Source organism: Crinia signifera, chromosome 5 (genome assembly GCF_055691185.1).
Source record: "Crinia signifera chromosome 5, ASM5569118v1, whole genome shotgun sequence".
Taxonomy (NCBI): Eukaryota; Metazoa; Chordata; class Amphibia; order Anura; family Myobatrachidae; genus Crinia; species Crinia signifera.
In genome coordinates this window covers 31,727,525-31,745,065 of record NC_139221.1, presented here as the reverse complement: position 1 = coordinate 31,745,065, position 17,541 = coordinate 31,727,525, and the positions used below count along the sequence as shown (strand labels likewise).

The 17,541-nt window shown below is 43.3% G+C and overlaps 1 protein-coding gene across 8 annotated transcripts in view; it reads right to left on the bottom strand.

The window, feature by feature from the left end:
• UBR5 (ubiquitin protein ligase E3 component n-recognin 5) overlaps positions 1-13,239 on the bottom strand; it is a 78,603-nt gene extending 65,364 nt beyond the window's left edge. For 7 of the 8 annotated variants that reach the window (XM_083186953.1, XM_083186956.1, XM_083186954.1 and 4 more), the window contains exon 1: positions 12,727-13,238. In XM_083186953.1, the coding sequence (XP_083043079.1) occupies positions 12,727-12,788 (62 nt within the window). In that variant the 5' untranslated portion in view covers positions 12,789-13,238. Of the gene's footprint in view, positions 1-12,726 lie in introns of all 8 variants that reach the window. The other variant, XM_083186958.1, reaches the window with a different exon arrangement.
• Positions 13,240-17,541: the final 4,302 nt, after the last annotated feature.

The following is a 17,541-nucleotide window of genomic DNA, read 5'->3' as shown; positions in this document are numbered from 1 at the left end:
ATTTGCAAATACTGGCCAAGTCGAGTGTTGATAACGGGCTCAGATTCAAAAATCTAGCAGTCTATTTCACCAATGAAAATTAGACTCTCAAAAGTCAAATCTGCATGGCTTCAATGCAGTAGAAAAATAAAAAAATAAAAAAAAAAGGCCACAGGCAGGTGTCAATACTTCCGACTTTCAGAAACATTGGCAGACATTGAATACCCCCTATAACATTTGTGCCACTTACATCCACTCTAGACGTCAAGGCAGATGTTTTAAGCCTGGTGAAGAGATAAAGTGGAAGATGATAACACATCAGCCACAACTCCGGTAATTTTGTCAAACATAGCGGATTGGCTGGGCCATTATCTCTTCACCAGGCTTAATACATCTGCCCCAATGTGTCTTCTGAGCCATCAGACAGAGTTGACGTACCAGGCACATTATCTAGTGTTTACCCCTATCAGTAGCATGGCTGTCACTAGCAATATCCTGCATTATCCCGCATGTACAGGTCAATAGAGTAAATCAGTGCATTAACACTAGATGACATTTTGATTTTGTCGTTCCGACTCATCGGAATCATCAAGATCATTAAGAACGTCATCCAGTGTGTACCCAGCTTTAGACTTTTTTTTTTTTTTAAAGTGCGAGAAGAATCATATGGGACCTGGTGACTCACATTACATCTAGTAGCCTCAATACACCATGTATGAGAACACATCTATGTAGCCATCAGACCCCCCAGGGAAAGCAATGAAGTGGTTGAAGCAACACATTAAGCTGGTTTGTGCACAGACAATTTCTTAAAAACAAAAAAAATGTTTGTGAGCTGAAGGCAGCCACCATTGGTCACATACTTTGTGGAAGGCAACAGAACCAATTATAGGAATTCACATTTATAGAGATTATAGTTACATAGATTAGGTAAAATTGCAGTGCACATCCATAATCAATTCCAAACACTATCTAAAACCATCTGATGATATCATTACGTTCAGCTGTAATAACAAGAACACAACAACAGTATTGTCTGCCATCTACAGCAGCGGCCTCCCTGAAGATGCCCCACCTGCCATGACCTTAGCTAGTTCCTTGGAGATACACCTCCTGTTATACCCTGGACGGATCACCGCCAGGCTGAGATTCTTACTATGGCGCTTTTATACACATTCCTGCAACAAGCAACTGACACTTTGTGAAATGAACGCTGTCTTTTTGTTGCAAATACAGCAAGCAACTGACACTCAGTGATTGCTTCATTGTTGCAAGTTATTAGACTCAAGCAATACAACACTATAGATCACATGTGATCCTGTGCACATTATAGCTGCTTTTAGCTCAGCAAGTGGAATAGGAGACACCAGAGTGCTTTATGCACAGTATCATAGTCCATACCCTAATACCGCTTTCACACTGCCAAAACATTTTAAAAAACAGTATTTTTAAACAGTATTTAATACAGGTCTGAGCCTTCACATTGCAGTAGATTACAGTTTTAAATACCGTTTAAGTACCATTCACATCAGTCAACCCGTTTAACCCCCTGAACACGTTTCAAGGAAGAACGCAGGGACAGCCTATCACAGGTCTGTAGTCTGTTGTTTTTATTAAATACCGTTTCAGAGCCATTCTCACTGCATAAAAAACGGCTCTGAAACGTGTAGGACTCTGCTTTTTAAACGTGTTGAAATACCGGTTATCTTTAACCAGTAAATCAACTCTGGCTCTTTCCTACTGCAGTCTTAAACGTTTAGAAAGGAGAAAAAAACGGCAATATACCTTTTAACAAGGGCGGTGTGAAAGGGGTATAAGCAACTTATAGTTATTTATTTATTTATTGTGCACAGCACAACTGAAAAGTGGTATATCAATCAAATATAATAAATGAACAAGCAGTCTGTCGGTTTATACATGACCTTCTCTCTGTCTCTCTATGGGCATAATCACACAGGTGTTTCTCTGCATACTCCCCCTGCACTGCGGCATAGGTGGTGGTGCAGAGTTTTGTACTAGAGACTGCCCACTTCTTTTCTATGACATTCACATCTGGTACCGAACAGGACTCTCTCAATTTCTGGGCACCAAGGTCCAGATTCTAAAAACATTATCTCCTATATTTTGCTATAAAAGTTAGTATCATTACTGCATGTGTATACTTACCAAGTGTTTAGACCATTTATGTGATTTTTGAATACCAAAAATCACATAAATGGTCTAAGAACACTGACCCAACGCTTAGGTGACCACACTTTAGGACAGTGGTTCCTTTTTTGAATTAATGTGCCCTTGGGTATCAAATTTTTTTCATGGCTCCCCTAGGCCCAAAGTTTATTGAGAAATTTAGAAAAAAGTTTAGATTAAGTAAATTGTGTTTATATGTGATCATTAGGGTCAGTTACTTTGTGAGGGACAGGATTCACTTCTGTTTGTCCACATATTGTATGACGGGAAGCCACAAGTGCTGGTTTTGCCTTTTAAACTGACCAATTTGTATGGAGTTATTCCTGGACCACCAAACCTGAGGCACCTCAGGGTGCCATGGCACAGAGTTTGGGGAACCACTGCTATCTCCACAGGAGATATGATGGTGGTCTTTTTCACCATTATGGAACAACAATGAATACATTAAATGCAGCCTAGAACGATCATACATCTATTACAGGAACTGATCTTGTTCTGATATTTTAGAATCTAACAAATTCACACTATATACAAAAATATTTCACGAATGCTCTCTGGAGCATCATTTAGTTAAGAATATATGTACGTTCATGAAAACGTGTCTCTATAATAGTTTATAAATATTGAGATCAAATATTTATACCCCTTTCACATCGCACTTTTAAAACGGTATATTGCCGTTTTTTTTTCCATTTTAAAACGTTTAAGGCTGCAATGTGAAGGTGCCAGAGTTGAGTTACCGGTTAAAGTTAACCGGTATTTCAACACGTTTAAAAAGCAGAGTCCTACACGTTTCAGAGCCATTTTTTAGGCAGTTTGAACAGCTCTATTTCAATGGCTTGAAACGTGTCCCTTGGGGGTTAAACGGGTTAAATGTGTGAATGGTATTAAATGCTTTTTAAAACTGTTTTCACCTGCAATGTGAAAGGTCTTAAGGTTCAGACCCGTTTTAAAGTCCCATTTAAGAATACCGGGTCTTTACCCATTTCTGCAATGTGAAAGCATTATTACTCTGCTTGTAATTGTTTTATACAAAATCTCTCTATAGCTTTGTACACACGGGGGCGATATATTGCTCAGCAATATATTGCTGAGCATTCCCCACAACTAGTTATACCCAGGGATACCTATCAATCAGAAACGTCTTCCTCATCCTCTGTGGTTGTCCCACACCAAACTTGCTATACAGATAAACCTTCTGCCCGGAACCTCAGCTGTACTGCTTACCCCAGCTATGTCCCTGAAGATGCTCTGCCTGCCCCAACCTCAGATACTTCCCTGGATACAACCAGACCTCCGCTGCCCTAGCCACGACTTTTTTTTTACTTACGGCTGATCTAGATTGCTAAAATAATATTGTTGGTTTATTTTGTTTTTTTTTAAAGGACAGGAAAAGAACGCATGAAGCGGAAGTGTTCAATACCTGCAGTTTGTGTCTATTTACCTGTACTGACATGGAAGCGGAGCGATTAACACAGTCACTGACCAATGTTTCACAGTACTAAGATAACATGCAGGAATAATTTTTTTCTTTCCTTAAAAACAATTGTGCAAAAAAAATGGTTTAAACGAAAAACAAATTTTGTTTAACCCTGAATAAATGATGTATTCTGTACCTTCAGCTCCAAATTGGAGCACACAGACTTAGATGTCCCACCTAATATTCTATGCAGCCAATGCTGCAGGCTCCAGTGACTCCAGTGGTCTATCTCATTCATTTCAGATGCATGGAGATTATGGTTACAGAAGCCAAGTGCAGGATTAGTGAAGCAAGCTCCAAGAGAATAATGAATATTCATGCAGACACAACTACCTATAAAGTCAGGTTCAAAGAAAAATACAAGCTTTAAACCGTCCGTGGTGTTATCCAGTAACTGAGGGGTGGGTTGTATGAAACCGTTCCTCACCTGTTCTATAAGCGAGTCACCCTGAGCAGTCAGTGAGTTACTCTTGGCTAGTGTACAGGGGGGGTGGGTGGGGGGCATCCCGACAATTCGGAATCGAGGGCTGTTTTCGGCCTAATCGAACGTAACTCAACAGATGGAATTCAATGTACTGGCTGTCAAGTGTCAGTGGATTGGCGAAAATGGGCATAGATGAAAACCGGCAGTGAACTCAGGAAATCCGCGTCCGTTTCCGACAAAACAGATCCGACTGTCTGATCTGACACCCTTCAATGCTGTCGTTAACGGCAGCATTGAATAGGGGGTTGCCGATATTTCTGCGAAGATTGAATACCCCTAAATGAGACTGTTGCTAACATGCTGTGATTGTGATGGCAGGTAAGCTACAAGTTAATCGCTGGCATACTGTGATGACACTGCCTCTCCTGACTCAGGACTGAATTTGACAAGCTAAATAGAACTATTTGAATAATGCACCTCTGCTTATTTAGACAACGTATGCTGACAGTAGTCAACTTCTACTCTTACAATTAGACCTCCATTTCAATTTACCAGCAAGGGCCCCCCACACCACTGCAGGTACTGAATGTAGGCCTGACTGAGCTATAAGGACAAACATCTTCCCCAAATAAGGACAGCATCTGGTTATTTTCTTTGTTTTGCCAACCACTATTTGAGCCACTGCTCTCCATGACACGTTACAAACTTCTAATTAGGCCCTCCATCTGTTGTGAAACTACAAGTCCCATCATGCCTTGCCACAGTTTTGCTATAAGGGAATGTAGAACTATGGCAAGGCATGCTGGGATGTGTAGATTCACAACAGCTGGAGGGCCACAGTTTGGACATGCCTGAATTAGGTGATGCTTTGCTACATAATATAATCTGAAGCACTGTACCCATTTTTAGATATGCTGCTTAGTGTATACAGTAAGAAGTCACCAGTCACACAATCTGCCAATTTCAGCCATCCAGACAGCCAACATAAACAGACAGCCAAAGAACGCCATTAATGACCATAACAGGAGGAAGGTGTGTGAGATCAGAACATTTTACTGTCTCAGTGCGACATCTGCTTTACACCTAAATCCTTTCTATAAAGACTAAGTGTTGCCCTATTGTATAGAGCAAGCCATGCCACACTAATTACAAGGTCTACTTTGTACCGCCTGTCCTACGTAACTTACTATTAGTGTACATAGCACTACCCAGCCTTGAAGCAACAGATGAAGTGGGGGTTGTGTGTGATGTGGTGAAATTGTGCACACTCATCTCCAGACACTGATGGGCATTTTACTCCATAATATACTTCAACAGTGTAGCCTATATAGCCATGAGTGATTCATTGCTGCCTCTTACTATAGAATAACCTTATAATGGGATAATATAACCAAAACTGCTTCTACAATGTACAGTGTAGACGAGCAATGCTTTACCCTGCAGATGATGCCTGCACAAACAGACCAGCCTCTCATGAACACTTCCTTCCTGGAGAAGGCAAGCAATCACTGCTATAGAACACCACCTGTAGTCCAGGCTACAGGTTAAATGCTCGGCACCGATTGCTGGCTTCAGAAGAGGCTTGGCCAATGGTCACAGTAGTGTTCATTCTAGCATCCTGCACCTTTCAAAACCTGTGCAGTTTCTATTTGGTGCCTTGGTTGTCCCTCTCTGCTGTGATGCTTCTAGCACACTATGGTCTGTGTCTCAGCGCTGATATAAAGACTAGACTCCAAAAAGGCCCTTGGGAGAACATTGCTTTTTTCAGTTGCAGTCAGTTGTCACATTTATATAAAACTTAGGTCATCTGCTATGGGGGGCAGACATAAAAAAGGGCCCCTCAGTGAGGACAGCAGAAATAGAAATGATGCTAGCCTATAGTGTGTGTGCTTGTGAGCAGGGCCCTCTTACCTCCCTGTTATTAAGCATTCTTGTTTTATTGATGTTTTGTTTCCAGCAGAATATACTAGCACTGTATAACCCTAATAAATACTACCACGGCCCCTACATGCACATCGGTACACAGGAATCTTAGCTAATCATCATGGCTCAACCTTAAAATATAGGGAGATCACCACTTCCATTTACAGACAACAAAAAAACACTTCCAAGAACGCACATCAGTGAGTGGTTGTCTGGTTTATACTCACTGGGTGTTTAACAGAACGCATGGGACATGAATCTACAACCAGTACAAACATGGTTATAAGTGCTAAACGTGAGAATTCATAAATTATTCAGATAGAAAGATGAAGAAAAACTGTCCACAGTGAAGGGTACTTGTAATATGGCCTCAAACTCAATAAAATGTTAAAAAAATAAAAAAAAAGCAAATACTACCAGAAAAACAGCATCTTACACTACAAAGCATTTAAAGCGATACATTAAAAAAAAAAAAAACACAAAGCCAGCTGCATGCCACACTAGTTATGAGTAGGCTGCACGGGCTGCAATAGGAGAGCTGGCATAAGCTGCTAATAACTGCATCCCATGAGGCTGGGCCTACTCCAACACGTGACAAGGCAGACTGAAATCATGTTACCAGGTCAGAGCAAAAACTCTGCAGACATGGAAAGCCGAACAGCATCCATGCAGCATTTACTGCACACAAAGCCCGCTGTAATCTACACACTCGGCTTACTGTCTCAAGGTTCCAATTTCCTGAAATATCGCTAGCTCCGAAAATAAAGTGCTTCCTAATTTTTACAAAAGTTATCTTAAGGTGCCCATACACGTTACAATTATTGTATCCAATATTGGATACAATATCGCATCTCAGTTTTGCGATAAGATGAGATCTAGTACAAAAAGTGTGTGCTGCACATACTTTTTGTACTAAATCTCATCTTATCGCAAAACCGAGATGCGATGAGATGCGATGAGATGCGATATTGTATCCAATATTGGATACAGTAATTGTAACGTGTATGGGCACCTTAGAAATATTTCACGAAATCGGTCATTCATTCTGAAACCCAACATACTGTAGTGTACTTTGGCCACATTAACCCTTTGAGTGCCACTGTTGTGGCGAGAGCTGCTCAGAAGACGTGCTAAAAATTCCAGCGTCGCTCAGAGTGACTGTTCTTGTAGTATCCATACATATACAGCCAAGTCAATTCATTGAAGTTTAGTTACATATCGCACCCAAAAAAAGAAGAGTCGCTGTGTGCGGCGCTGGCATTTTTAGAGGATATTTTGAGTATCTCACAGAAACATTGGCCCTCAAAGGGTTAAAAAATGTTTCACATTAAGATAATTCTGAAAAACAAGATGCTAATGTAATCATCGGTCACATTTTATTAAAATAGTTGGGGCGGACTAGGAAAACTTTTACTGAATACAACGTAATGGGCCCCATACATCAGCAATTAATTGTGACAATCCTGAGATCTGGAGATGATTGCCACAATTAATCATAGATGTGTGGGCTCCCCCTTTTGGCAATCCCAATCAAAATCGCCAATCGATTGCTTAATCAGATTTTTAAACATGCTTAATAATCTGGTATTATCTGCGGATCTTTTTTATATGTGTGGGCATTCCCAATTCGTCTTCTTCATGTATTTACATTATGAACAGCTGAAATGACAATCGATTGGGCAATTTCCAGATATCAAGATGCAATCTTTAGATGGAAAAATCTGCCGATCACTGAAATAAATCTGTAATGTGTGGGCAAGTCAAATAGATTGTAGAAACCATTTATCTGGCCAAAAAAATCCCTGGATCTGGAAATCCATTAATTGTGATTGCTGATGTATGGGGCCCATAAGGTTTAGAGCCTGGATACAGCAAATACCCACAAAAAAAAAAAATACAGTTGCAAGAGGGGAGTAAGCACGTTTCCACTCACAAAAAAGTAAAAAAAAAAGTACAAAAATTATAAAAAATAAATAAAAAGAAACCACCCCCCAACATCTGCCAGGAGCCATCTTTTATATAACCAACGTTTTTATTTTTCCTGCTCTGTTATTCAGGGCTAAATGCAATAAATGTAAACAACTAACCCTATAAAATAAATGTTTACAACGAACAGGTAAATCATCAGATGACAACGGAATATTCAGTACATGTGCTTAAACCACGTGAGAGCAGCTGAGCATTAACCTGTCAGGCTGGCTGCTAATTACGATATAATAGGTAATTGCCTTCCAGTCTGCTCTGCTTTAGTCATTTAGAAGTTATTAGATTCTTCACTGGGACCAGTAAGGTCCATGTAGCCAGCGAGCACACTGTACTGATGCAGATACAAGCAGCTGCTACGACACCGCAGACAAAGAGACACAAACAACAAAACTATTCAGACAATCCGTATGGAAACAATGAGAATTTCAAAACAACTATTTCTTATTATATTAAGGTTTAGGGGAAATATTTAGAAGTGACTGGACAAATACATATTAAATTGGCCATACACATAAGATTTCCTTTAAACCAGCAAGCGGCTTCCCGAGCGTTAAGATCACATTCACCGCTGCTGGAGATTGTCCGATCCATCAGATCTAAAAGGGTTCCCACACACGGTATGTTTTGTACTAGATCGCATAGCATCTAGTTCCAATCGCATGCGATACGCTACAGCAGAGTGTGATTCGATTAGATGCGATCTAGTACAGAGAGTATGGGCTGCACACACATACTTTGTTTGAAGGGGAGCATGCATCGCAAGCCAGAATAAACACAGTGTGGCCACCTTTATTTGCAGCATGTCCGATCTCCCGCTCCGATATAAATGGGACCATCCGATTTCTCGGTATGAAAAACAGCCGAATCGCACTATTTTATGGCCAGCTTTGGACCTTCCCATAACATCATGAAGGTGTGACAGTGTGAATATATATGTATCGGAGATGGACCAAAAGCTATGCTGTCATTACTATATTTGGTATTACAGGTTGAGTATCCCGTATCCAAAATGCTCGGGACCAGGAGAATTTTGGATAACGGATTATTCCGTATTTCGGAATATTTTAATATTTCAATGATGTATTTTGAAGTATCTTGCATTTATGCTGTATAAACACATAATATACACACAAATATATTTTATTACCACATAAAATACACACAAATATATTTTATTTGTTCAAAAAACAAGGTTTCAAAACGTGAAACAAAATGTGTGTACTATCTCAGATACTGAATTTGAATGCCAAGCAATCATTTTCTTGTACATATATAGTGCCAGTTACATATCATGTCCCCAGTGATGCTGTTACAAATGTCCCCAGTGAGTTTTTAGCAAAAAAAAAAAAAAATTTCACTTTCTGGAATGTCCGTATTTCGGAATAATTCGGATAACGGATATTCGGATACGGGATACTCGACCTGTATCACTAAACACCAGTAGTGTACTCATGCCCTGTACCACCATTACTACAATATATTGGAGATGATTCTTCCTATATACTAGTAGAAGCCATGTCTATAACCAAATATATCCAGGATCATCATTCTCCTTATTGCCAGTCAGGAGTAGATCTAGGCTAGATTGGGGGCCAGGCTATGCCTACTATATATGATGTATCATTAGCCCTACATGCCAGTAGGAGTGACTGTATATCGGAAGGATAAAAACCCTGCTGTCAATAGTATCATATTATATATCAAGTATTACTATAAACCCTATACACAAGCATGCCGATTTGCATCCATAAGACCGGCGATGGAAACCCGGCATTGATGAAGACGCCAGCCTTCCAGTCTGAACATAAGCATGCAGGGTGCATAAAGCCCTTGACCTCCCCCCAGCAGCTCCCCGGGAAGGCTTGCATGTGATTTGGCACGTGACGTGTCATCTTTTATGTGATAAATCACATGTAATTTGTCATGTGAAAGAGGGGGAAAAAGCGCCCGCAATGTGCTGCTGATGGCCTGATTCATCTTATCTGCTCCATATAAGATCACCAGGGTGCGATCCGATGCACATTGGATCGGACCTGGTGTCAAACCCCTTCGATTTGGGCCGATTTATCATCCCAATCCACTGGAATCCGGTGAGATCAGCCCAAATCGGTCCCGTGTATGTGCATCTTTAGGAACTAAGAACTTAGTCTGCCGGAGGGGTAGATTAGGCAGGGGCCCCACAACGGCGCCGCCCTTCCAGTTTAGCATGACCGGCATGCGCCGCAAGGCTCCTATGCAGCCGTCCACACAGGTTTTACAACAGCATGCTGCAGTAGAACCAGATGGTGGGATGGATGGATTTCATCAAGAACACATACATTACAATATATGTGTTCACACAGTGCACTGTGAGCCTTAATGACCCGCAGGAGCGCACACATCATTAACTTAGTGGGTACACACTAAACGATATGGACGATAATACCATATCGCTTAGTGTATCGATAATACCATATCGCTTAAATCGCATAGTGTGCACCCAGCTTTAGTCTTATGCTGAGGGAAGGTAAAATACTTTGCCGGACACCTGTGGGGATTCTAGCTTCAATATTATGAGCGTCAGCACCTTGTGCACCTGTCATCCCTATGTATTCTAATATACAGAGTAATCCCTATAGGATAAAGAAATAGGTGAGAGATTGCGCTGGAAGCAGCTATAATTTAATGTAGAAAAAGGTAACACCAACCCTCTAAATATAGTGTGAAGAAAAAATCCCTTCCACTGTTAAAAGCGCTAAAAAGTTACTCTCCTTATTATGTAGTCGTCTGATTCTTCTTTAGAATTTAGTATATGGAATAAATATGCACAAATATACTAAATGCTAAAGAAGAATCAGAGACGACTATACATAATAAGGAGAGTAACTTTTTAGCTTTTAAGTTTTTCTCTTCATTAAGTAATCCCTACACCCTGGTGTCAGTGTCTGTAGTATAATATACAGTGGTAATCCCTACACCCGGTGCCAGTGTCTGTAGTATAATATACAGGGTAATCCCTACACCCCGGTGCCAGTGTCTGTAGTATAATATACAGGGTAATCCCTACACCCCGGTGCCAGTGTCTGTAGTATAATATACAGGGTAATCCCTACACCCCGGTGCCAGTGTCTGTAGTATAATATACAGGGTAATCCCTACACCCCGGTGCCAGTGTCTGTAGTATAATATACAGGGTAATCCCTACACCCCGGTGCCAGTGTCTGTAGTATAATATACAGGGTAATCCCTACACCCCAGTGCCAGTGTCTGTAGTATAATATACAGGGTAATCCCTACACCCCGGTGCCAGTGTCTGTAGTATAATATACAGGGTAATCCCTACACCCCGGTGCCAGTGTCTGTAGTATAATATACAGGGTAATCCCTACACCCCGGTGCCAGTGTCTGTAGTATAATATACAGGGCAATCCCTACACCCCGGTGCCAGTAGTATAATATACAGGGTAATCCCTACAACCCGGTGGCAGTGTCTGTAGTATAATATACAGGGTAATCCCTACACCCCGGTGCCAGTGTCTGTAGTATAATATACAGGGCAATCCCTACACCCCGGTGCCAGTAGTATAATATACAGGGTAATCCCTACAACCCGGTGGCAGTGTCTGTAGTATAATATACAGGGTAATCCCTACACCCCGGTGGCAGTGTCTGTAGTATAATATACAGGGTAATCCCTACACCCCGGTGGCAGTGAGTATAGTATAATATACAGGGTATTCTCTACAACCCGAAGGCTGTGAGTTTAATATAATATACAGGGTATTCCCTACACCCCGGTGGCAGTGACTGTAGTAGAATATAATAATCCTAGTAACATTGAGTGTGGTATAATATACAGGGTAATCTCTACCCCCTGGTGGCAGTGACTGTAGTATAATATACAGGGTAATCTATACCCCCAGGTGGCAGTGAATAATATAATAAAATATACAGGGCGATTCCTACACCCCGATGGTTGCGAGTGTGGTATAATATACAGGGTAATCTATACCCCAAGGTGGCAGTAACTGTAGTATAATATACGGGGTAATCCCTCCACCCCAGTGGCAGTGACTGTAGTAGATTATAATATAGAGGGTAATCCCTAAACCCCGGTGGCAGTGACGGTAGTAGTATAATATACAGGGTAATCTATACCCCCAGGTGGCAGTGACTGTAGTAGTATAATATACAGGGTAATCTATACCCCCAGGTGGCAGTGACTGTAGTAGTATAATATACAGGGTAATCTATACCCCCAGATGGCAGTGAATATAGTATAATATACAGGGTAATACCTACATCCCAGTGGCATTGACTAGTATAATATACAGGGTAATCTATATCCCCAGGTGGCAGTAACTGTAGTATAATATACAGGGTAATCCCTACACCCCGGTGGCAGTAACTGTAGTATAATATACAGGGTAATCCCTACACCCCGGTGGCAGTAACTGTAGTATAATATACAGGGTAATCCCTACACCCCAGGTAGCAGTGACTAGTATATTATAATACACAGGGTAATCCCTATACCCCGGTGCGAGGGCCGGATGAGGGTCCCGGCCGCCATGTGGCCCCCACGCTGTGGATATGACGCGCGCCCGGTGCTAACACTAGGCGCCCCGTTGTCACACGGGGGCCCCGGGTGCTGTCCTGGCCGCCGGGAAGGACGGATGGTATGACGGATAGGCCTCGGCCTAGAGCAGCGCCCTCCCCCGGTGTGACGGGAGGGGGGGTTGGGGGGTAGAGAGGAGGAATCTATTACCGGTCATTCAGCTGGTCCTCGGTGCCGGGCAGCGGGTGCACCACGAAGTGTATGGACGTCATAGCGACGGCTCCGGGCGCGGGTCCCCGGACTGACAGAGACTGATACGGGGGGGAAAAGAAAATGTCTGCGGGCTCCTGGGCGAGGCGGGGCCACAGCCGCCTTATAGAATGGGATATAAAACCACGACGTTGCTCTGACGGGGAGGGGGCGGCTTCTCCTCTTTCCTCCCCCGGCCTAACAGTGTCTCTACTGGGGGGGAACACAACGAGCCGCACGGGGTATCACACAGCGACGGGGTAGGAGCGGAACCTTCAGCACTCAGCCGCCATCTTGCCGCTTCCCAGCACTTTCTCTCTTCCCTCCTCCTCTCTCTCTCCGGGGCCTGGGCGGCCGATGTCACCGCGTCGCTGGTTGGCTGGATCGGGGAGGCCTCGCCGGCCAAAAGGCTGTCACGGAACGCCCTTCCCTATTGGTCACAGCGGAAACGGGCTCTTGCTGCGGCACTGAGCATGTGCAAACTGCTAACCCAGAGGCAGCGCTAGAATGGGAGAAGGGGGCGTGTCAAATCAGGACGCATGCGCAGCTGGGCGCAGGCGGGACTACAATGTTTTTCAAGCGTTCATATTTATTATTATTATTATTATTATTATTATTATTATTATTATTATTATTATTATTATTATTACATAGCTGCCTACCCTTATGCATTCTGCAGGAGACTTTCTGAAATAGCAGCAATCTCCCTCTCTCCCTGATATTAGTCTAGCAATCTCCCTCATTGCACCTAGCCCACATTACACTTACATCATAGTTACATCCCCTCCTGCATTCTGCAGGAGACTCCCTGAAATAGCAGCAATCTCCCTCTCTCTTTAATCATACCCCTTTTACACCAAAAACCCTGGTCCGACCCTGGTCTTTGAACGCTGGAGTTTCCAGGGTCTGACCCTGCTTTATACTGCATTTACACAGCACTTCGACCTGGGTCGGACCTGGGTCTGCACCAGTTACACTGAACCTGGGTCAGCCCTGCCTTTCCTTGTTGATATATATATATATATAGATATCTATAGATATATATATCTATATATCTATATATATAGATCTATATAGATCTATCTATATAGCTTGGAGGGGGTAGGGGGGGGAAGCTGTCCCCGGGTGCTGTGAGGGTAGAGGGGGGAAGCTGTCCCCGGGTGCTGTGGGGGTAGAGAGGGGAAGCTGTCCCCGGGTGCTGTGAGGGTAGAGGGGGGAAGCTGTCCCCTGGTGCTGTGGGGGTAGAGGGGGGAAGCTGTCCCCGGGTGCTGTGAGGAGGAGGGGGGTCCCTGCGGCTGCTGAGGGGAGAGGGGGTACCTGTCAGCCTGACACTATGATTGCCGGCGCTGCCGCTGCTGTATCTCCCCCCGGCGGCCGGTCCTTGCGGCGGATGGATAGTCAGTGTCGGCGGTCCCTCTGGCGCAGGGGAAATAGTACTATTTCCCCTGCGCCAGAGGGACCGCCGACACTGACTGTCCATCCGCCGCAAGGACCGGCCGCCGGGGGGAGATACAGCAGTGGCAGCGCCGTGTCAGGCTGGCCGCTGACAGGTACCCCATCTCCCCTCAGTAGCCGCAGGGACCTCCCTCCTCCCGCAGCACCTGGGGACAGCTTCCCCAGCGCTGCACGCTGTGGACCCGCTGCGGGTGCCTGGACCCGCAGCGGGACCATTTACACCGCCATTTACACGGGTCCCATCCGGGTTCTACCCAGGTCAGGACCTGGGTAGAGGACCCGTGTAAATGGACACGGATACCCCCCATTTACACCGCCGAGGATCCGGGTCTGACCCGCCGCTGACCCGGATTTTTCGGCGGTGTAAAAGGGGTATAAGTCTAGCAATCTCTCTCATGTCACCTAGCCCACATTGTCTGTAAAGCGCCTTGAGTCCTGTTGGAGAAAGTGCGCTATATAAATAAAACTTACTTACTTACTTACATTACATTGTTACAATTCATAGTTGCCTACCCCCCTGCATTCTGCAGGAGACTCTCTGAAATAGCAGCAATCTCCCTCTCTCCCTCATTAGTCTAGCAATCTCCCTCATGTCACCTAGCCCACATTACACTGTTACAGTTTTGGGGAAAAAAGGAATGAGGGATAGATACATTTACATTGAATCAGCAGCGCCATTTCCCAGCACTTTAGCAAGTATAGTATCTCTTACTAAATAGGAGCGAGAGGCGACTAGCCGGGAGAGACCGTAAACTATTAGGCTGTGCTCCCAAAGCCAGGAGGTGTGCCCTATCATATTGCTGGGGTTAGGTAGGAGGCAAGTAGATAGTAAGGAAGAGATAGGAGGAGGAAAGAAGGGGGAATGTAGGAGAGGGCTATAGGGTGCAGGCCCCTCCCCAGGGGGCGTATACCCATACTTAAGCACAGGACAGGTTAAGGGGGAGGGTCAGAAAGTGCAGCAGGTGAGGCAGAAAGGATTGTCCAGTAAGAACATCCAGGAGGCAGCAGAGGAAATATTCTGATAAGTATTCCTTCTTATTCTTTTACTTAATTCCATATTCGGCACCCTGCTACCCTGCTGCAATCTGCTGTTACAAACTCCCAATGTCTCTGTAATTTTATGAATTCAATCTTTAATGCAGATAGAATTTTATCACATGTTTTATATTATGCTGAGCAACTTTCCCCTAAGGAATAAAAGCACCTAATAGAGTCTTACACCTATAACCTAACAGTACAGTTGGGATTCAGTGCAGAAGTTATTTAAATGCACACTTCTAGTTTAAGGCCAAAAAATGAGTACTAAGGGATTTATTATTATACTCTAGTTGCTGCAGCCTTCAGGAAAACAGCATAGAATTAGGCCCAATTCAGGCAAGTTAGAAACAAGTCCCATCCCCCCTCCCCCTAATTATATTACTGTGGGCTTGTTTACATGGCATATACAATACCTTTACCTACCCCTCCCACCAGGCAGGGCATACAATGGAGTCAGCAGGATGCCTAGCAATGATAAACAAATGCAGAATTCGGGCAATAATATGAAATGTGTGATTATAGATGAGCATTGGTAGAGCTGAGTTGTTTCTTATCATATGTACTAGGGGAATTACATACAGTTTTTGGTAACATAATACAATATTGCATAGCAGTGTTATTAGGATATGACAAAGCATATGTTTAGATAGGCAGAATGCAAATATGGGAACGCATTTTTTTTTTTTTATTATTATTTATTTATTTTTATTTAAAGTTAATATAATGCAGGAAAATTCATTATATGGTGCAATTTTAAGCGTGTAAGGCATCATAGGGGTATTAATAGACAGTATTATAAGTATGTTGCTGAATGGGGGAATGATATATTGTATCAGGTTAGATTAAGCTGCAGTCAGTAATATAATATGGTGTCACATACAAATTAGTATGTACAATAATAATAGTATACAGGATATCAATAATTGAATTTATTACGTTTGTGCATGATAAGCATTTTACTGCATATTAGACTGTTATACTTTGGCTAGGCCAGAACAACCTTACGTTACTTCCTGAAAAGCGCTGGGTTAATTAATCTGCTGCTTTATACAAAATCCTGTGATGTTAGAATTCTGTTAAGTCAATTCATGCAATTGTATAAGAAGTAATGAATATAAGTAGGGCACAGGGGCTAGAATGTGCTGGAAATTTGGAAATGGAATAAACAAAGCAGAATAATCACAGCAAAATCTAAGGCATTTTGTGTAACATGGGTGGAAAACAGTCATAGGCGCAATAGCATGAGCAGGGTGTAGATCAAATTATGTATAGGAATCAGAAGGGTGCAAGGAGACCTATGTGCAGTGCACCTGCCAGCAATGTGGTGGCAACATATTATAACCTTTATGCTAATACAAGGGATAACAGCCCCTTCTTTGAAAGCTTAGTACAAGTTCTCTGTCATGGTCATTTAGAACAAAGGTAATGCACTATTTACTGAACAAGCTTAGTGAAAAGTCTAATGCCAACGGGGCTTAATGGAACATTACAAATTTCCATGGGGGTAGCTATTCAGGCACTTGTATATGGATAGAGGCAGGGTGGGAAATAAAAAAAAGGGAGAATGCAGGGAGGTGGCATTATAGGATTATTGCTCATGTTTTGGGAGGCTGCATGGTGCAACGTATTTACACACAGTACAAACTAACATGTTTTATGTCACCTCGCAGTGCAACCCTTCCTCTTCCACCTGCAGATGCCGAAGGATCGGGGGGTATGGCCAGGCGCATGACCTGGACAGACGCTGAGCTACGGCAATGCCGAAAGCGTAGTATGCAAATGTACTCTTTCTTGACAAGAATGCGTTCTACGTTGTGTTAGTATGCGCATAAAGTAGCAAGAGCCTTACATTCGCCATAGTGAAGAAAGCATTAGTGACAGCGGCACGGAGAAGCTGCAGGTCAGCCGGAGATGTGTTAGTGCAGAGAGTGCAAAGCGCATGCCAAATGGCCAGGTCACGGGAAATTCAGGCTCAGCCATCACATGTCTTACCCAGCAGGAAAATCAGTGAATGACGCCTTAGAAAAGCAACAGTGCAGCGTCGCTTACCAGTCTTTTGAAGATGCGCTCAGAATAGTGCGCAGCTGCGGGGTAGGGGCCCAATTGGGGAAGATAGATATCGAATCAGCATTTAGGCTCCTCCCCCTTCACCTACATAGTCACGGATTCACGGGACTAAAGTTCAAGGGCAGTTACTATGTGGCTCTATGCTTACCCATGGGTTGCGCCATTTCATGTGCATTCTGAGGCAGGGACGGGCTGCAGGACAATTGCGCACTATCT